Below are 20,298 nucleotides of genomic sequence, written 5' to 3' on the forward strand. Positions count from 1 at the left end.
ATCAAGTAGTTAAGGATTAAATGTTATTACTGCTTTGAGAGTCCCCAGTCTGTGATCACAATGGAAACTTCCCCAGAGGATTCTGAAAAGGTAATCTAAGACCTAGGAAACTGAGGTCTCGATATCCTATCTATCACTTTTGCAGACTCAGCTTTAACTTTCTGATGTTTCCTACCTAGAAAATGAGGTTCTAACTTGTGATATTCCCTCAGGAGCCAGTAAAACATAACTCAGAAAGTGCTTAGAAGACTGGGAAGAGACTTAGAATGTAGTTATCAACATGTTGAGGAGGTTTGAGGAGGTTCTTGTAAAGGTCTCATTGAATTGGAGCCATCTAGTGTTCAACGTTCAGAAGTTAGATGAGGTGATTTAGGGTGAGTATAGGATTGATCAAGGAAGATGATGTTTTAGGGTTTCTGCTAATCAGACTCTATAATCAGGATCAGAAACAGAAACAAACAAATGAAAAGTGTGAAGAAAGATTTGTCAAACTTGAGTGAGGGCAGTGCTGTCCACAAGCTGTAGGGAAGGAGGGAGTATACTGAGATTTAAGGAAAATGAGCCCTGTCATCAGGAAAGATAATTGACAGCTCTAAGGGTATCTATGGAGTGTCTTGGGAGTTGTTGAGAGTACTGGGAAATGGAATGTGACATTCATTTGTATGCCTGGCATGCCAGGCTGGAGTGTATATAGAGATTAATGAGGCTCCCTACCATTGTCTTTCCCAGGGGTGTTGTAAGGACTAATGAGAGAATAGCCATAAGACTCAGAAGCTGCTCAGAAAAAGGGAAGTAAATAGCCTCATTGTTGAGTACATAGTCCTTGTGCTGCTGCTTCTTACTTCTGCCCTGCCCTGGGCTGCCTGGAAAAGCCTGTCTCAACCTGTTCTGTAGAAGGATTAGCATGGCCCAGAGGAAGGAAGCCACTGATTCCATTTAGACTTTTGCCAGATGAATTTTGTTTTCCATTGACTGTGGGGATTGAATCCAGACTCTTGCCCATGCTAAGCAAAGGTTCCGCCACTCTGCTCTATTCCAAGCTTAAACTTTTGCCTTGTTGAAGACAAACTCAAGGCTGTAGAATAAGCTCAAATAGCAAAGCAATTCTGATACAGAGAACGGCTATAGTTACTGGACATGGATGTAGGCCTTGATCTTCAAAGATCAAATTGCATTTGTATTTGGTAAGTGTTGCAGTCATACTGGGTTTTGAAAGACTTGTGAGACTGGTCTTTGACACTTCTTGACAGTATTGCCATTTCATGAGTGGACAGGAAGGGACAAAAGTGTTAGTGAAGGAAGGGCAGGATAGGAAGAGTGTGTGGCCACAAAAGATGATGATGACTTCAAAGTGTCAGCTGCAGAGGGAAATTTGATAACGTCATAGAGTACCCCATGAACCTAGAGCTCAAGCGTGATCCTTTGTTGGGGTTGTGCCAGTAAGCTGGGAAGGAAGCTAACCTAGGCAGGGCTTGGCATCTTGGTGAATATGTTCTAGAGGGATTGTGAGTAACCTGAAACCCTTGTATGGAAGGGAACTTTGCTCAAGGAGGTTATAAATTATAGACTAAGGGATTAGAGACCCTTCAGAAGGCACAGCAAGGAGTGCTGGCTGAGTGGAAGGGAACAAGGGCTGTTGGAAGTCTGGAGGAGAGCTCTCTAATCAGCTGCGGTTGTGCCTGGAAGGTGTGCTCCCTTTTCAGATGAGCTCTGAGTCTGTAATCTGTTTTTTGTTTCCCTTTCAGGGGCTCAATGCGGATTGGGAAGGATTTTATCCTTTTCACTAAGAAGGAAGATACCATGACCTGCCTCTTCCTGTCTCGCACCTTTCATGAGGAAGAAGGCATTGATGAAGTAGGTTTTATCCTTGTGGCCTGAGTTGCTCCTTGACATTTACTGGGCTTGTCTCTGGTTCTGAGGTCCGTGGAACTGTAGAATTGGAGCAGGTGCCTGTTATTACAGGATGAGATGGGTGATGCATTGGTACCTTTATGTCAGAGGAAGTAAAATCTCAAGGTACTTCACACAATGGCTCTTCTGTTTCTGAGAATGAGACTGAAGTGGTAAGAAATAAGAGTTGGATTTGAAGCTTTTCCGTATCTGCAGGGTACTCCATTTCTGTGGAGAGTGTCTCCATGGACTGTTAGCAGAGCAGGTATTTTGAACTTTCCTAACTGATTGGAAATTATAGCTGGTGGTAATAATGGAATATCAGTGCCTTTCCCCATGATGATTATTTTATGGAGTATGTTGTGAACACATTTTCTTTTTGAGGAAGTGTGTTGATGGAATTTATATAGGAAGCCATGAGTCAGACCCTAACCAGGCGGTAAAGCAGGTGAGTATATGGAAGACATCACCAGTATGATCTTCATTATTAGCGCTCTCCACCTGGTGTTATTAACAGATGCTTCCTTGCCCCTGTAATTATTACTGTCCTGGAAGATAGGCTTAGTAATAAATCTTAACTTATAGAATATATTAGTGATAGGGGCTGGCAAGATGGTTCAGGAGTTAAGAATACTCGCTGCTCTTCCAGAGGACCATATGGCAGCATACTACTGTCTGTAATTTTAGTTCTAGAGAATCTAATACCCCCTTCTGGCCTCTGTGGGCACCAGACATGCATGTGGTGCATAGACACACATGCAAACAAAACATCCTTATACATTAAAAAAAACCAAAAACCTGTGAGCTAAACAAAAACCTACCTGATTTGATTCTCTTTGTGGTCAGGTGACTCACACTAAAGAGCAGGTTTTCTCTTTTGAGACAGGATTTAACTATGTAGTTCTGGTTGGCTAGAACTTATTATGTATACCAGGATGGCCTTGAACTCACAGAGCTCTACTTGTCTCTGCCTGCTGAATGTAGCAATTAAAGACATATGCCACTGTTTTTGTCAAGAATGGGAGTAGGGAAAGTTTGTCCAGTGTCCTTTCAGGTCTGAGTAAGAGGCTTGCTAGGGACCTGTGTAGAAATTCATAGTTGCCACTTAAGTAGATGGTCCAGTTGAGAATTTCAGTTTGTTCCTCTCTGTTGGTTAGCAGTGATTGGATTTGTACTTGTCTTGTTGAAATCTGAGAATAAATTTGTGGCAAACTAATTGATGTTAAAATAGGAACCTTTTCCTACCATTTTTAGTTATCCAATCAGTGGATTTTTTTTTTCCACCTACTAGATGAGGTTTCTTACCTTATTCTGCATATTTGGAGGGAGAGAGATGCATGCAGTGAAGTTGTAAAAGACAAACCTGTTAGAAATGTCACCTGGTCAAAGAAGTCTTGGAGTGAGTCAGTAAAAACATCCTTTAACCTCTGAAGTTGATGTTGGGGAGAAAGATAGTCTTTGGAGAACAAGGCCAGGTAGAACCAATGCTTGGGGCCTTGTTTGAGTGAATGAGATTTTAATAAAGCAGTTCCTAGTATCAGATTTTCTTTAGAAAGTCCGTGTGGTTACTTTGCAGTGATTGGATTAGAAAGATTTGGGGTGGACCAATCAAGAGGCCCTGTTTATGGTAGCAAGCTGGGAGCTAAGAGAAATGGAGTTACCTTTTTAGAATGTGAGACTCTGATATAGTATTTGATAATTATTGAAGGAGGAAAAGGAAGGGATTAGAGAGACTTGGAAGTTCTGGTGTGGTGGTTGGAGCTAGTGGGCCATCTGGGGCTGGGGAAGAATGGAAGAGGGGTATTATGGAGGGAGGACGGTGTAAGTTAGTGTAGGACATGTAAAGTGAAGTGTATGGAGTTTGGGGGCAATATTAGCTCTTGGCTGTCTGTCTGTCTGTCTGTCTGGTTACCTGCCTGCCTGCCTGCCTTCTTTCCTTTCTTTCCCTCTACATCCCTGGTCCTAGGCTCTGGAATTGATAGTAGTAGCAGATAACATCACTTAAAAAAGAAAACAGAGGGGCTGGTGAGATGGCTCAGTGGGTAAGAGCACCCGACTGCTCTTCCGAAGGTCCTGAGTTCAAACCCCAGCAACCACATGGTGGCTCACAACCATCCGTAATGAGATCTGATGCCCTCTTCTGGTGCATCTGAAGACAGCTACAGTGTATTTAGATATAATAATAAATAAATCTTAAAAAAAAAAGAAAACAGAGCAAGAAAAGGACTTGAGACCTAAGCAGACCACCATTAAAAGGTGTGGGTCAGGAGAAAGTCTAGGAAGAAAACTGGGAGTTTGGTGACATCAAAGCTGAAGGAGAAATGCCAAGTGGGAGTGATAGTGGAAGTCAGTGCCTACAGGTCAGAGTGGTGCTGTCCTCACCTGGGAAGGTACAGACGAGTTCATGGAATGCAAGTGTTACTTGATCCCTTGGTGGAACCGCTGGATTGAGATTTTTCCCTTACTTGGTGCTAGAAGATCACTGTTTTGGATTGTACTCTAGTGCAAACTCTGCCAAGATTTCAAAATAAGATCATTTTCAGTCCAGGAGGAATGTGTCCAAACCAGCCTTGTGGTTGAATGATTTCAGCATGAAGCTTTTCAGAAACAGCAGTGTTAGAGCTCCTGATGAGTTATCACGCGGGCCTGCATTAGGATGCTGCATCTCTCCTTTGTCTTATGTGTGGGCCATTTGGCTTGAGCCCATGACGTGCTTCATGTGGGTTCCTGCACAGAGAATCCCTTTACCAACCCTCAGACTACTACAGCTTGGAGCAAGGGATGAGGACGCGATGAAGCCGCTAAGAAAGAGTTTTGAAGAAAAGGGATTCTTTTCTAATTAGACATAAAATCAGATTCCATATATGTTGAGGAATTGTTACAATAAAGCACACTCCCATGTCGCCACAATTATAAACCAAAGTTAGAAGTTCTTAGGAACACCTGACCGATGTCGTCCTTAGTGTGCTGCTGGGGGAGATCACCACCTGGTAACTTTTAGGACGATCATGTTCTTTTTGTGGGCTGGCGGCATTATCTGTCATTGGTGTTTGTGTATTAGTTTGCTTTAGTACCTGTACACATGGACTGACAATGTAGAAATTCACTTGTATCTCTTTCAGATAATACTGTGTTTATGAGATCCATTCATATTTGTGGCTGTGCCTTTACTCTGTTTGATTACCAATGACTATTTCAGTTTAGTCACTCTGTAGTGGATATTTGGGTTATTCCTATATGTGTATGCTGGTATGTACATGCAGAAGTTCCTTTGGGTGTATTTACTCAGAAGTAGAATTGCTGAGTTGTAGATTATCGTTTGTATCTCTAGATTCACTGGATGATTGCAATTATATTTTTTCCTAGTGGTAAAAAGTAGAATTTTTACCAAATTAATGAAATGGCCAATGACATCCCAGACAGGCACACAGACTTTGGAGGCACAAACCAGCATAGTGACAGAAGTTTGGGGAAGGACCAGAAGCTATAAACCTGATGCCAGACTATACAACTGAAGGGACAAGAAAGCTGCTTGTTTTGGGGAAGGTAGCTCTGAAGCCCCAGTCACAGTGCGTATCTGTGCTAACCTCCAAAACAGGTGATTGTCCCATTGCCCACCTGGAATGCTCGAACACGGGAACCTATCACAGACAATGTGGAGAAGTTTGCCATTGAGACAGAGCTTGTCTACAAGTACTCTCCCTTCCACACTGAGGAGCAAGTGATGAACCAGTTCATGAAGATTCCTGGGAACAGTGGTGAGTAGGCTTTGGTCCTGCAGCCCAGAGAATCCAGAAACTCTAGATAGAGCCTTTGGTAATTTGGAGGGTGAGCCAGGGTTGGCTGGCAGAGAGAAAGGATTTCTGTTCCCCAGGAACACTGGTGATCATCTTTAATCTCAAGCTCATGGATAATGGAGAGCCGGAACTAGACATAATCTCAAATCCAAAAGATATCCAGATGGCAGAAACCTCCCCAGAGGGCACGTGAGTATGGCTGGGAAGGGTGGTAGGACCTGGAACTGGTCTTTATTTCCTTAGATGACTTCAGGGAAAGATAGAAGAGCCCCTTTCCTGGCTTTCTCTTGGTAGCAGTATTGATAGAGCTGAAAGTCTGAGATTTCCTGCCTGCTTCATATTAAAAGCAGGACAGTGATTCCTCAGGCAAGCTAAAGCAAAGATTAGTGATTCTCTAACTGAGGTCTCTGGGTCTAGGGGTGGTGAAATTGCACTGGGGTTCCTGTAATGGCCAGGTGAGGTGTCTCTTGGGGCACCTGTACTAGGGACATGACAGGGCAGGAGGGAGTACCTGTGATGAGTCAAAGTGGCATGAGAAGCCAGGATGTGAAATGAAAGGTGAAGAACTGCAGAGAGGAAGACTGTACATAGCTTTGGGCTTACTGTGGTGTGAGCGGCAGGATGTCTCAGTTCCTGCTTTCTCCAGGAAGCCAGAGCGACGCTCCTTCCGAGCCTATGCTGCTGTACTCTATATTGATCCCCGGATGAGGATCTTCATCCATGGACACAAGGTGCAGACCAAGAGACTCTCCTGCTGCCTATATAAGCCCAGGTAAGGGCCTAGCTCCATGATCTGGACTGGGAAATGGTGCCTGGCTGCATTTCTCTGGGGCATTGTTAGGGTGGTGCAGTGGGAAGCCTCTATCTAATACTGTTTACCAGAGAGACATTTTCTGGATAGGACAGATGTGACTGACAGGCTATTGGGTTGGTTGACCAGGCCAGTTAAAGGAAGTGCCTTCCGAGATATGGAGAGTGGCACAGCGAGCTGTCTTGTCTCAAGTTCAGGAGCCTATAGACCCTTTACAGGAAAGGCAAAGCCATGGCTTATTGCTGAGACTTGTTCCTGCTGTGAGATTAGTTGGCAATTCCTGGGAACAGTGGTGAGTAGCCTTTGGCCCTGCATCCCAGAGTATCTGGGAGCTCTAGAGCCTCTGGTAATGTGGAGGGTGAGCCAGGGTTGGCTGGCAGAAGAGAAAGGATTTCTGTTTCCTGGAACACTGGTGATCATCTTTACTCTCTTTAACCTGGTGAACACCAAAGACAGATTGGTTAAGGAATTGAGCTTGGATTTGTTACATCACAAGGAGCCAGGGCAACACCACATGGGAGGAGGCAGGGTGCTTCCTGAGCTGCTCAAGTTGGCTGCCTGCCCCACTGCTGCTTGGCCTTCAGGTTGCTTTTTCCACTCTTCAGGATGTACAAGTATACATCAAGTCGTTTCAAGACTCGGGCAGAACAGGAAGTGAAGAAAGCAGAGCATGTAGCACGGATTGGTAATGCTGCTCCCTGTGTTAGGAGGAGGGATGGAGCTGGGGGCACCGCTTATATCCGAAGCCTGGAGACAAGGCTGTTCTCCTAACTTAATCCACTTCCTCTCCAAGTCTGCCCGTATCTAGCCTTTGAAGTACTTTTCTCTAGACTTGAGTCTCTCCTCCCACTATTTCTAGGGCTTTATGAATGGCTGGAGTGGCATTAAATGCACCTCTAGTTTTATTTTAACAAACATCAATTCTTTGGCTTGACCAGTTGATATATCTTATACTTCATACTGCTTGTCCTGAAGCAGAAATTAAAAGGTTTTTTTTTCCCAGAATAACAGTAGTTTTCTTGGCTGTGTGATGAGGGTGATTGTCTAAAGCATTCTTCAGGCTCCAACTCATGCTGATGGTTGATCCCCATTGACTTTCATAATCCATTTGTAAAGCTTGAAAAGCATGTCAGAGGATAAATAATACTTCCCTTGGGGTTAAAATTTTTATTCGAGGTAGACTTATTCTCTGTCCCATGTTGGCCTCAAACTGGATTACTGGAATTAGAGACAGGTACCATCTTGATCATGACAGTTTTGAATGTCAGGCTTTGTTGTTGTTTGGTTTTTGTTTTTTTCTGAAGCAGTTCTTTAGTCCAAGCCCAGAGAATGCCCGTGTGGCCATTGCTTCTCTAGATAGCCTTTTCCTTGTTAGCATACACTCCTTGTGCAGCAGGGACTGCTCTGTGGATCAAGGAAGGACGACAGAGTTCTGAACCTTTGATTTCTTTTCTGTTTTAGCTGAAGAGAAGGCCCGGGAGGCAGAGAGCAAAGCTCGGACTTTAGAAGTACGCATGGGTGGAGACCTGACACGGGACTCCAGGGTAAGTCCTTAGACTCAAACTCTCTTTTATGGCATATGTGGTATTGGAATCCAGTGTCCTGAACTTAGTAAGATGAAGTGTCCCCCACAAGGTCACTTTTCTGTAGGAAGAAATAATCTTCAGGTATGTTTTAGCTTCCGGGTAACTAATATCAGTATAAAAACATCGTGTTACTTCATGTAACAGAGAGCACCTCCTCCATTCACCTGATGGTGGTACATTTGCAGGTGATGTTGCGGCAGGTCCAGAATACAGCCATCACCCTTCGTAGAGAAGCTGATGTCAAGAAAAGGATCAAGGATGCCAAGCAGCGGTAAGTACTTGACCAGTCTTTTAAAATTAGGTAGCATTTGCACAGACAGGTTGCCATTCGGCACCAAATTTACTTAGAGAAAGCAATCTCTGCCGTTTTCACAGATGTGGTCCAGTGCTTCTGCTGACAGGCAGAAGGCAGGCAGGTTGACACTTGAAACTTCCTTCACACTGTTTTACTTTTCTTATTCTTTTCTCCTAAGATTGCAAAGAATGCCCATTGTATGAAACTTGAAAAATATAACATATTTAAGTAAAAAATATGACACTCCCTTATTCTTCTGAAAATATGCATTTTATTTTTTTCTATGCTCATAATTCATTCTCCCTACTGGTTACGAATGTAGAATGATGCTATGGATTGGGTTTTGGGCTGTTTTATTTAGAATGTACTGTTTGCATCTAAATCCTCCTCCTCGCTGTGTATAGAGCGTCTCAGGATCGAGGGCGTGACTTCCTCGCTAGATCCCAGGTGGTTTCCTCACCACGCACGGAAGCTTCAGCTCACTTCGCTCTAACTTGTCACAAGATTTTCTTGACATATCATGACTATCTTTTGTATTTGTGTTAATTTTTTGCCTTTAAAACTGTTATATAAGTCAGGTGCAGTGGTGCATGCCTTTAATCCCTGCACTTGAGAGGCAGAGACAGGTGGATCTGTGTTGGAGGCTATCCTAGGCTACACAGTGAGACTCTTACCTTGAAAAACAAGCCAGACTGAAGTATTATTGTTATAAATTAGGATTTTGAGGAATGTAAGACTACTTTCTCTGCAAAGATTTGCAGCAGTTTTACAGTAACTCATTCATATTTAAATCCACTCCTACATTAAATTCTGTGTATACACAGAGGATCATGGGACAGTGCAGATCCTTATCAAATCTAACATCACATATTGAAGGGAGATGTAAAACTTTAGTACGTCTTAAATTAAACTTAACATACTATTTTCACTATGTTTTTCTGCTTATGAGTTAATATGCTTGATTTTTTTTTCTCTCTCTCCTTTATTAGAGCTCTCAAAGAACCCAAGGAACTTAATTTTGTTTTTGGGGTCAATATTGAACACCGGGACTTAGATGGCATGTTTATCTACAACTGTAGCCGCCTGATTAAGATGTATGAGAAAGTAGGCCCGCAGCTGGAAGGGGGCATGTGAGTACTTCAGGAGAGTTTTCCAGCCCTGGTGAATGGCAGAAGAGTTTTGGTGACAGTGCTATGACCTCTTTATCTTTGCAGGGCATGTGGTGGGGTTGTTGGGGTTGTTGATGTACCCTACTTGGTTCTGGAGCCTACGCATAACAAGCAGGACTTTGCTGATGCTAAGGAGTACCGGCATCTGCTTCGAGCAATGGGGGAGCACTTGGCACAGTACTGGAAGGACATAGCCATTGGTAATGTGACCAGGCCACTAGGCCTCAGCCTCTCTTTTATGAGCCTTAAGGTGCTTATGTGACTTGAGAGGGTGAATTTAGGAAGAGGATTTTACGTTGTTACATGCTTCCATTGTAATGTGTGGGCATTTGCCTTCTAGCCCAGCGTGGAATCATCAAGTTTTGGGATGAGTTTGGCTATCTTTCTGCCAACTGGAACCAACCCCCATCTAGTGAGCTGCGTTTCAAACGCCGGAGAGCTATGGAAATTCCAACCACTATCCAGTGTGGTGAGTTTTGTGGCAGGAACTCTCTCCAGACTCCTGTCATGATATTCTTGTCTGTAGTCTCAAGCTGGCCTTCTGACTTGAACTTGGGTTCCACAAGGAACAGGATCTGTTTGGCAGTGGCTTTGTGAGCAATCTTGAGGCCCACAGTTCCTCCTGTCTCTTAGTGAGGCGACAGTCGCCACACCTTAGAGACACTTCATATCACAGCTGGGCCAGGCTCAGTAGGTTTGCTACCATGTAGGGTTTAGAATGGATAACTGACTGAGCCCAGAGGAAGGAAGGACTGATAACATTAAGATTCCATGATATTTTTAATCCTTGCTGCAATCACTGTTCATAAGGTGAATCACTGTTTTGTAATAATAAAGAGGTTGAAGTTCAAGGACATCTTTGCTGGTGAGCCTAGCTCTGAGGAGCCAGGATTCCAGTAATTGTTGATAGTGTGGTTGACCTGTTGAGAGGGGTATTTTTTTTCTTGCAGATTTGTGTCTGAAATGGAGGACTCTCCCCTTCCAGCTGAGTTCAGTAGAAAAAGATTACCCTGATACTTGGGTTTGCTCCATGAACCCTGATCCTGAGCAGGACCGGTGAGCCTTTGTTTAACCGAGGTTGTGACCACTCTTCCCTCCCTGTGGTAGTTTACTTTCTCTTGCTGTGATTGACATCAGGAACAGAAGCAATTTAGCTACACTCCCAAGCATAGTCCATCATGTAGAAAGTCAGGCAGAGCCTGGTGTAGTGGCACACGCCTTTAGTCCCAGCACTTGGGAGGCAGAGTAACTCAGCTCGTGCTTAGCCAGCTTTCTGAGACATCCCGACCACCTGTCTAGGGATATTACTATCTATCCATAGTGGACTGGACCCTCCAACACCAATATAATTTAACAAAGCAGTCCCCCCCACCCCCACAGGCCAGCCTGATCTAGGCAATTCGAAATCCAGGCTTTCGTTAAGTCTATAATTAAAGCTAACTCGGACGTTCACCATGCCTGCCACAACACCTCCACTCTTGGGGTATTCCTCAAGGCCATTGTTTCCATAGCCTCACGTCTCTGGCTGCTGCAGGTTGTGTATTTCTAAGAAGGAAGAGTAAACATGTCCTATAACACATACCATTTTTATACATTGGAAGCTCTGCAGTGGTTGCAGGACAGCAAGTCTCTGTCCTCTTGGAGCCTTGTTTTGCTACCAGTCTCTCTCTTTACAGCTGTGAAGCTTCTGAACAGAAGCAAAAGGTTCCTTTGGGGACATTAAAAAAGGACCCAAAGACACAGGAAGAAAAGCAGAAGCAGCTAACAGAGAAAATTCGCCAGCAGCAGGAAAAGCTAGAAGCTCTTCAGGTATGTGGTCATGGGAAAGTGAGCATGGCCAGCCTGTGTCAGCAGTCTGTCCAGGACAGGAGTCTTCGGTGCCTTTCCTGTCCCTTCCATTCCCCATATGTTCCCACCAAGGTTTTTCAGCCCTGAGTTCTTAGTTCAAATGCTTCCAGTATACCTTATTAATTATTTAGATAACAAACCATTTTGCTTATATTTTCAAAATTTATATACTCAATGTATTTAGAATGTATAAGCATTCCAGAAAATAAATATCCTATCATAAAAGAAATCTCACCATTGATTCAGTAGTTTTATAACTTTGCATCCCTCCTCTTCGCCTCACCTCCCCCCGCCCCCATCTCTACCCACCAAGAACAGGAATTAACCTAGAGCTTTGTATGTGTTAGGCAGACACTACCGCTGAGTTAGTTATATCCCTGACCCTTTTCTTGCTTTTTATTGTATTTTTTCTTGGTACAGTGTCTCACTGAGATCAGTTTAAGTCCAGAGAACTTAAGTTTCTCTGGAGGAGCTAGGATCACCAGAAGTAGCGCTTTCCAATTTTGCATAAATTACCTACACATAAACATTTCTATAATTTTTAGTAGTCATAGGGAAGCATTTGTATTTAAAATATACACATGCTATTTTTTGTACATAATAATTTCTTGATAATTTGTAAGATTGGAAAAGAATTTGCAAAATATTAAGGCTTTTTAAAAGATTTCTCTCAAGCCAAGTATGATGGCGTACTCATTTAATCCCAGTACTTGGGAGGCAGGCAGATCTTTGAGTTTGAGGACAGCCAGGGCTACACAGAAAAACTGTCTTGAGAAAACAAATAAACAAACAACCAAACAAGAAAAATCTTCTTAAGCTGCCTTGCAGAAGATGCACTATTTTGTATTATTTTACACTTTTTAACCAGTGTTTAGAAAAGTAAGCAAAAAATAATTCTAATATTTGTTTTTGGTCTTTCAAGACAGGGTTTCTCTGTGTAATAGCCTTGACTGTCTAGAAACTTTGTAGACTAGGCTGGCCTCTAACTCATAGAGATTCACCTGTCTCTGCTTCCTAAATGCTGGGATTAAAGGCCTGTATCACCACCTGGCTAATTTTTATTTTTAAGGTTGATCAAATTTTCATGTGTACTTAATATTTTCAGTGTTTCATGATTTCAGTTTTTTTATTATTTTAAAATCATTGTGTGTGTGCTCATGTGCACATACATAAGGAATTTGAGTGCGGGTACTTGTTTATTCCAGAAGGCATCAGATCCTTGTTCCTAGTGATGGGACCTGAACTCTGGTGGTGCCCTACAAGACTAATCTACACTCTTAACCAATGAGCCATCTCTACAGCCCCCAATTTTATATTTGTTACAAAAGCATTTTTCTTTCTTCTCTGTCTGTACAATGCTCTATACTTACAAACTGGAAATGTCTTAAGTGTGTTGATCCCATCCAGTTTTCTGGCCTTATGACAACTTTACCAGAACTTTCCCACCTTTTTGGTCTCTTTTTTTTAGAAAATTTAAAGACTTTCCCCAGTCTCTCAGTTGATGAATCAATCAATCAATCAATCAATCAATCACATAGGTGCCCGTTTTTTGTGTCTGTGTATTGCCTTCCTAGTGATAATGAAAAGCTTTCAGAAATAGAACTGATCACCGTCCCAGGCACATAGTGAGGATCCAAAGAGATATTTCATTATACCAAGATATACAGTTTCATTGTTATATTTGTTTTTGCAGAAAACCACGCCCATCCGCTCACAAGCTGACTTGAAGAAATTGCCCTTAGAAGTGACTACAAGACCTACTGAAGTAAAGCCCAGGAACATAAGGGAGGCGGGGCTCTTCTGGTGTCTAAGCTCGGTTCAGTGTTCTGTCTGTGGGCTCTTTTTAGGAACCTGTACGGAGACCTCAGCGTCCTCGGTCACCTCCTTTACCTGCAGTGATCAAGAATGCTCCTAGCAGACCCCCTTCTATTCAGACTCCCAGACCAACTACCCAGCTCCGAAAGACGTCTGTTATCAGCCTTCCAAAACCACCCGCTACAGCAGCCCGAGGAGAGACTAGTACAGCTAGGCTCCTCCAGCCAACTGAGGCACCTCGAAAGCCTGCAAGCCCTCCCATCAAGACTGTACCCCGACCCACCCCTCCTGTGCACACACCCTCACTATCTTTAATCCCCAGTTCCAAGAGCCTTCGGGAGGTCCCTGCTCAAAAAGCCATCAAAACTCCAGTGGTCAAGAAGACAGAGCCACCTGTTAAACAGTCCGTGGTGAGATGCTTTCCCTCCTCCATGCTCCAGCTTATTAGCAGTGCTGTAGGAATCCAGGATCACTGAGCCTTAAAGCTTCTCTGATGCCCTGAAGAAAGTCTCCATAGCTGAAGAGACTTGCTCAGAACTAACACACATAGCACGTTTTTTACCTAGGGAGCTTTTCATTTTCTCTCAGCACAGCCAGCCTTGGTCTGCTGTAAACTTGAGTTGGCTTCTCATGGTGTGGGCATAGTTTGTTAACTTGATGACATATGGCTTTGGTATGCTATGGTAGTAGTCATTGTGTGTCAAGGAGGTCTCAGCTGGCTGGCAGGCAGGTTAATTTAAGCAGGGAAGAAACTGAGAAACCTGAGCCAGTTGTGGTCAGACCAGGAGGTTGCGTATGTATGTACTGAGTAATTCCAAGTGGGAATTGACATAGCTCCTCTGAGTAGTTCCTTTAAGCTACATAAAGTCTTCCTGCATCTTGGGAAGTGAGCGTGGTCAGTTCATGCTTCTACTCTTCTGCTGCAGGCAGCCTCAGGTCGGAAGCGGAGTCTTGCCGTCTCAGATGAGGAAGAGGCTGAAGAAGAAGCTGAGAAGAGGAGAGAGAGATGCAAGCGGGGCAAACTTGCTGTGAAGGAGGAAAAGAAGGAAGCAAACGAGGTGGTCGCATGAAGTCCCCAGGGATTGCCTCCCTGGGGCTGGGGCTGGGGCCGGGGCCATTAAAGAAGCTTCTAATAGACTGTTGTTCTTGCAGCTCTCAGACAGTGCTGGGGAAGATCACCCAGCTGAACTCAGGAAGGCTCAGAAAGGCAAGTCTGGGGAGACCCCTGTCATGCTGTGCTGGAGATGGGAATAGAACCTCCACTGTCAGCAGCTTCCTCCTGAAAGTTAGCAGCTTCCTGGCTTGGGCTCTCTCCCATAGTTGGTCCAGCTCTCCCTTCACAGTTTTTTTTGTTTGTTTGTTTGTTTGATTTGTGGCCCTAGAGGTTTTTGAGCAGATATTGATATTGTTCAGTTTGGCCTTGAGCTTATAATCCTCTGGATCAGTGTCCCAAGTGCTGGGATTAAAGGCATGTGTCACCATGCCTGGCTTGCTTTTTTATTTTTATGTTTTTACTCTTTTTAATACTAACTCTTTGGTGTTTGCCCTTGGCAAGTCATTCATCCTGTGCCTTGGCCCCATGCCAGATGGAAGAGGCAGCATTGCTAGGCCTAGGTGGATACCTAGGGATCCACCGGTACACTGCCTTTTACAGATACAGCCTGGCTGAGGTGAGGGCACTAATACAGTTCTCGTCTGATTCTCAGATAAAGGACTTCATGTAGAGGTCCGTGTGAACCGTGAGTGGTACACAGGCCGAGTCACAGCTGTGGAGGTGGGCAAGAATGCGGTTCGATGGAAAGTGAAGTTTGACTATGTGCCCACAGATACAACACCAAGAGACCGCTGGTAATGCCCTCTTCTGGGAGAACAGAATAGCAGAAGTCGGCTAGGGCAAAGAGAGGAGGTACCCCCGTGTTCCCTCCTAGCAACCTATTAGGATCCTAGGACAGATACGATAAGCTCTGTGTCCCCCGTAGGGTGGAGAAAGGCAGTGAAGATGTACGACTGATGAAGCCACCTTCCCCAGAGCATCAGAGCCCTGACACACAGCAAGAAGGTGGAGAGGAGAAGGGAGCTATGGTGGCCCAGCAGGCTGTGGCATTGCCTGAGCCTTCCACCTCTGATGGTCTTCCCATTGAGCCTGATACCACTGCCACCAGTCCCAGCCATGAGACTATTGATCTCCTGGTCCAGATTCTTCGGTTTGTGTTTCTTTATCCTTTTCCTTAAGGCTGACACTAATTCTTTACTCTTTCCATGCTATTCTGAGTTCCAACCCCTCTCTTCCTGCTTAGGAATTGCTTGCGGTATTTCTTACCTCCAAGTTTCCCCATCTCCAAGAAGGAGCTGAGTGTTATGAGTTCGGAAGAGCTAATATCTTTTCCTCTGGTGAGTCTGACCCTACTTTTGCCTTTTACACCTGAGCGCCTGTCATGCTTAGTATCACTGTCTCACCACGGTCGGAGTCGACAGGACTGATGTGCAAAAAAGACAGACAGCTTCACCGCTTGAGACCCCTTTACAAGTGCACCCCTCCCCTCCCCACTTCTTTCTCAGACCCGTCCTCGGTAACATTGATGAGATTAGACTCACTCTACCTAAAACGTGAGACTTGGAGAGAGGTAAAGAGAGATCAGTGGCATGTAGAGATGAGCATGAGAGCCCGGGTAGCTCAGCGGACTTTCTGTGTCCACCATCTTAACGTTTGCTAGAGGTGGAGTTGCTGCTTCTGGGTAGCTGGCCATAAGGCTGAGAGAAATGTTGCTGAGAGGCAGTGCCCAGAGAGTCTTGGCAGCTTGGGTAGAGAAGGAAAACCCTTATTTAAAAACCTAACCTAACAATCAAACAACTCCACTAGGGCTTCAAGTGCAGGGGACTCTGAAGTGGGGCAGGAGGCTTTGTGAGCACAATAGGCTGGAAAAGGTTGGAGAAAATGATACATCTTGAACCTCATTTTTATGTAGGAAATGGAGCTGAAGGAATTGTTGATCTGAACTATGCTGAGGGCCAGATAGTAAATAACGGGTTTGTAGGCTGTCTAGTGTCTGCTAACTACGAAGCTCTATAATTACAGCATGAAAGTAGCCAGAGGCAGGCTATCAAGCAATAGCTTTATTTACATAAACATGCAATAAGCTGATTGTGTCTGCTGCCCTTGCTGTTACAGGGGCACAAGACCCACCACATTCTTGTTACAGAGTAAGCCCAGCCCAGGCTTTGGCTTTTACCCTTGTTTAGACCAGGCTTTCCAGAGGTTCTAGGAGAATAGACATCTTCTTACAGTTTGATTTGTTACCTTTGGCATCAAATCGTGAAATTCAAAGCAAAAGCCATGGCACAGCAGAACCTCAGCAGTAGGCACTGTTACTCAGCCCAAAACAGTCAGTTTTGTGACTGTCCAAGTCTAAAAATAATATCTAGCTTGTTTTTGCAAAAGTGCTAACCAGGGGACTGGAGAAATGGCTCAGCGGTTAAGAGCACTGACTGCTCTTTTAAGTTCAAATCCCAGCAACCACATGGTGGCTCACAACCATCCCTAGTGAGATCTGATGCTTCTTGCCTAGGGTTCTCAGGGTAGAGATACTTGTACTGAGACTGGGAGCTCACGAAGCTGTAATAGGAAGTTGTAGGCAGTAGGAGAGGTTGGAGACCTCTACATTTGTGGTTTGATGCTTCTGTGGTGTCTGAAGACAGCTACAGTGTACTTAGATATAATAATAAATAAATCTTTTAAGAATGTGCTAACCAGTACTAGGTCACAACTTTATCTTCTAGTTGCGATTCCTAAAACCAATTTTCAAATGTTAATTTTTGACCTTATTGGTGTGTAAATGGTAGTATTTTCACAATTAAAAGCTTGATATAATTGCCTTCAAGATACTCATTTGACTTAAAATTTATTTTGTGTAACCAAGGTATTTTTTTTATATAGAATGAAGTTTCTCTTGCTATCATGGTGTAAGAAGGTAGTCTAGACACAAATGCAGCAGTTAGAAGCCCCTCAACCCAGCAGTTTATGCAACCTTCACAGAAGCAGATGAGTGCTAGAGTTTAGACTTCAGAGGGCAGCAGGGCCTTCATGAAGATGGTTCCTTTATCAGTAGGTATATACTATGCAAGTTGTTTTAACTATTTCATAGGAAAAGTACAACTATTTACTATACAAGTCTGGGAATATTTGCTATTGGTAGGTACCAGAGACAGTCCATAACCTAACCTTGGTCCTAACCCTGTTAGATATGGCAGTCCTATTTTGGAGTTAGAAAGGTGTGTTTGAACTGGAAGAATGCTCCCACAGTCCCTTTTTTTTTCTTTCCATGTGTAAAGGTAAAACTTCCTTCCACTTTATTAAGCACTTGACTCAGTGCATGTGTCTTTATCCTCATGGTATCCCCAAAGGACTGCCACTAAGGTCTCTTTACCCTGGTTCTAGAAAGCTGCTTTTTCCTTGTAGTGAAATAAAGCCAAGTGAACTCATTGCCCACTCTCCCCTTGTACCCCATCTCATGTTTCCTTCCACAGAAAGAATACTTCAAGCAATATGAAGTGGGGCTCCAGAATCTGTGCCATTCCTACCAAAGCCGTGCTGATTCACGGGCAAAAGCCTCAGAGGAGAGCTTACGCACATCAGAGAAAAAGCTTCGTGAGACAGAGGAGAAGTTACAGAAGTTGAGGACCAATATTGTAGCGCTCCTGCAAAAAGTGCAGGAGGTGAGCCGGCAGCCCTCTCAGGAACTGGACCGACTGGTCTCAGGGAGGGGCTGGGCTACTCACAGGAATCTTTGTTTCCAGCCCTGGCTGAGGGCTTGAAATGATAGAGCTGCCGGGGCTTTGTCCCACCCAGACCCCTAGGCATTAGAGTTTCTTTGAGAACCCTAAAACATAAGCAAAATTCTTATCTAAATGATATCCCAGATGTGCTTGAGTAGAAGTGGGACATTGCCCCTAAGGGATGTGGTATATATTTTTGCTGCATAGTAGACACTGAGAACCTGATTGATCTCTGGGGACAAGCTGGGGAAGGAGCTGGAGCTATTAATGGGGTAGTACTGTGAATTAAATAATGAGAGATGGAATCCTGGGGGAAGCCACTTGCCTAGGGTTCTCAGGGTAGAGATACTTATACTGAGACTGGGAGCTCACGAAGCTGTAATAGGAAGTTGTAGGCAGTAGGAGAGGTTGGAGACCTCTACATTTGTGGTTTGATGTGGCATAGTCCAACTTTTAATATAAGACACTAATCAGTTTGAAGATGTGTGGGTTAGAACCAGGAAACCTATAAGAAAGCTCCCATCCTTTTTTGGGTATGCAGATTTAACGGAAATTTGGAAGTAGGGCAGGAGCAAGAAACAGAAGCTGACAGCTGGCTCAGGCCCATTCTCCAGGCTGTTTTCCTGCCCCATCTGACTCCCACCCCACTCTGTTCCAGGACATAGACATCAACACAGATGATGAGCTGGATGCTTACATTGAGGACCTCATCACCAAAGGGGACTGAGGAGCCGGGAGGTTAACTCCTTCTCATACCTGCCCCTCAACACAGCAGCTTCTGGGGAGGGGAATTTCATTTGTGAGTTGGTGGACTTGATCTTGGTTTGAGTCATGTGAGACATTTGTGCTTTGGGAAGGAGATTCTTTGAATCTTCTTCCCTAAGTTTACATAAATATTTATTTTTTAAAAGAGAAGATGTTAATGCCTGCTGTGAGACCGTACTTTTTTTGTGTGACTCTTGAAAGGGCACAGAGTCTGAACCATTCAGCTCCTGGCACCTCAACATAGGATGAAGAAAGCACCATCCTGAAGTTGGAGAGGCTCCAAGGACATCAACAATGGGATATGAAAGATACATGACCCCAGGGACTCAGCTGTGCAAGACCCTCAAGGGGTGATCAAAACAGGCCCAGTATCAGAAAGACTCTCCCTGTAACAGATCTCCTGGTGTCCAGACAGGGCTGTGAAGGTCTGTAGGCTGCCTGAGCAGCTGTCAGTCATCTTGGATGTGACAGTATCCAGACAGCTTGGAGATGTTTCTTAAGGCTCAGATTTCCCAATATGCCACCTACTTTGTTACTGGAGGAGCCATTTCCTGAGTCAACCACACTATCCAAGCTCAAGCATAGACAGCTCTGACTGGTCAGATCCCTGGGCTGGATAGCACTCTGAATGTTGAACTCCAAAGATTCTCAGGGTGTGCAGGTGTGAAAGCTCTCTGGAGGAGAAGGCTTCCACAGTGGTGCTAGTTCCTGGAGAGCCTTTGCTGCTGCTTTTCTATGTACTCTCTGGGCTCCAGAGAGCCCTGCACCTCCCATGCTCTGGAGGTGAGGAGGACAGACCATGTGCTTCAGACAACCACTCAGAGCCAGAAAGGCACGAGCTTCATCTGATGGCTGTCGGAAGAATTCTGGTTCCAGTCCCAACTCTTCACACTCCTGTTCAAGACTGATTTTGTACTCTTGATCCAAACCACCTTGGGATTTGTATCCATCAAGGCAAGACTGCCACCTTATGTCCCGGGGTCTCTGCAGAAGATGGGGAAGTGCTGGTGAGGGAACTGTGCACACATGGCTGGAAGTGCCTGCTTCTGCCGTCAGGTTGTTTGGGGGGATAGCATTCAGAAGTTCTTCTCTGGAACATTCTCCAATAGATGGGTTTTAAGTTGGTGCACTTACCCCCACGGCTGCCCCCCATCCAACTTTCTGTTGACCCTATCCAGGCAGGGTATGGTCCATTTTTGTCCATAAACCCACTGTTTAAAAGGAATTTGGCCCTGCATTTTTATTGGCAGGTAATACTCATTTTGATTTTTTTTTTTTTTTTTACTTACACATGTAATCAAAATGTGTTACTATAAATTTCTACTGGTGAGACTCCTGCGTTCAGTACATTCTTATGTGAATCACAAGACTTTTCTCTTCATTCTGTTACAGCTCCACTGTTTGTTTTAGCTTTAACTTTTCCAGATGTGCTAAATCCAGCCTCAACTTTTCTGAGTGTTGGGTCTTTCCTGGGAACATCATGGAATAGCTGACCTGGAACATTTTGATGATAAGACATCCACTGGCTCTAAGGGAGAAGGGTGGGATT

At 44.3% G+C, this 20,298-nt stretch overlaps 1 protein-coding gene across 3 annotated transcripts in view; it reads left to right on the forward strand.

Annotated features, from left to right (window-relative positions):
• Morc2 (MORC family CW-type zinc finger 2) overlaps positions 1-20,081 on the forward strand; it is a 41,994-nt gene extending 21,913 nt beyond the window's left edge. For 2 of the 3 annotated variants that reach the window (XM_021176583.2, XM_029483078.1), the window contains exons 6-26: positions 1,746-1,854; positions 5,489-5,648; positions 5,765-5,876; positions 6,334-6,459; positions 7,104-7,183; positions 7,960-8,042; positions 8,270-8,355; positions 9,369-9,509; positions 9,594-9,748; positions 9,889-10,017; positions 10,499-10,604; positions 11,225-11,357; positions 13,090-13,161; positions 13,244-13,621; positions 14,138-14,272; positions 14,364-14,418; positions 14,918-15,059; positions 15,191-15,415; positions 15,509-15,602; positions 17,736-17,924; positions 18,643-20,081. In XM_021176583.2, coding sequence (XP_021032242.1) covers positions 1,746-1,854; positions 5,489-5,648; positions 5,765-5,876; positions 6,334-6,459; positions 7,104-7,183; positions 7,960-8,042; positions 8,270-8,355; positions 9,369-9,509; positions 9,594-9,748; positions 9,889-10,017; positions 10,499-10,604; positions 11,225-11,357; positions 13,090-13,161; positions 13,244-13,621; positions 14,138-14,272; positions 14,364-14,418; positions 14,918-15,059; positions 15,191-15,415; positions 15,509-15,602; positions 17,736-17,924; positions 18,643-18,711 — 2,779 coding nt within the window. In that variant the 3' untranslated portion in view covers positions 18,712-20,081. The remainder of the gene's footprint in view (positions 1-1,745; positions 1,855-5,488; positions 5,649-5,764; positions 5,877-6,333; positions 6,460-7,103; positions 7,184-7,959; positions 8,043-8,269; positions 8,356-9,368; positions 9,510-9,593; positions 9,749-9,888; positions 10,018-10,498; positions 10,605-11,224; positions 11,358-13,089; positions 13,162-13,243; positions 13,622-14,137; positions 14,273-14,363; positions 14,419-14,917; positions 15,060-15,190; positions 15,416-15,508; positions 15,603-17,735; positions 17,925-18,642) is intronic. The other variant, XM_021176584.2, reaches the window with a different exon arrangement.
• Positions 20,082-20,298: the final 217 nt, after the last annotated feature.

This window comes from Mus caroli, chromosome 11 (genome assembly GCF_900094665.2).
Source record: "Mus caroli chromosome 11, CAROLI_EIJ_v1.1, whole genome shotgun sequence".
Classification (NCBI taxonomy): Eukaryota; Metazoa; Chordata; class Mammalia; order Rodentia; family Muridae; genus Mus; species Mus caroli.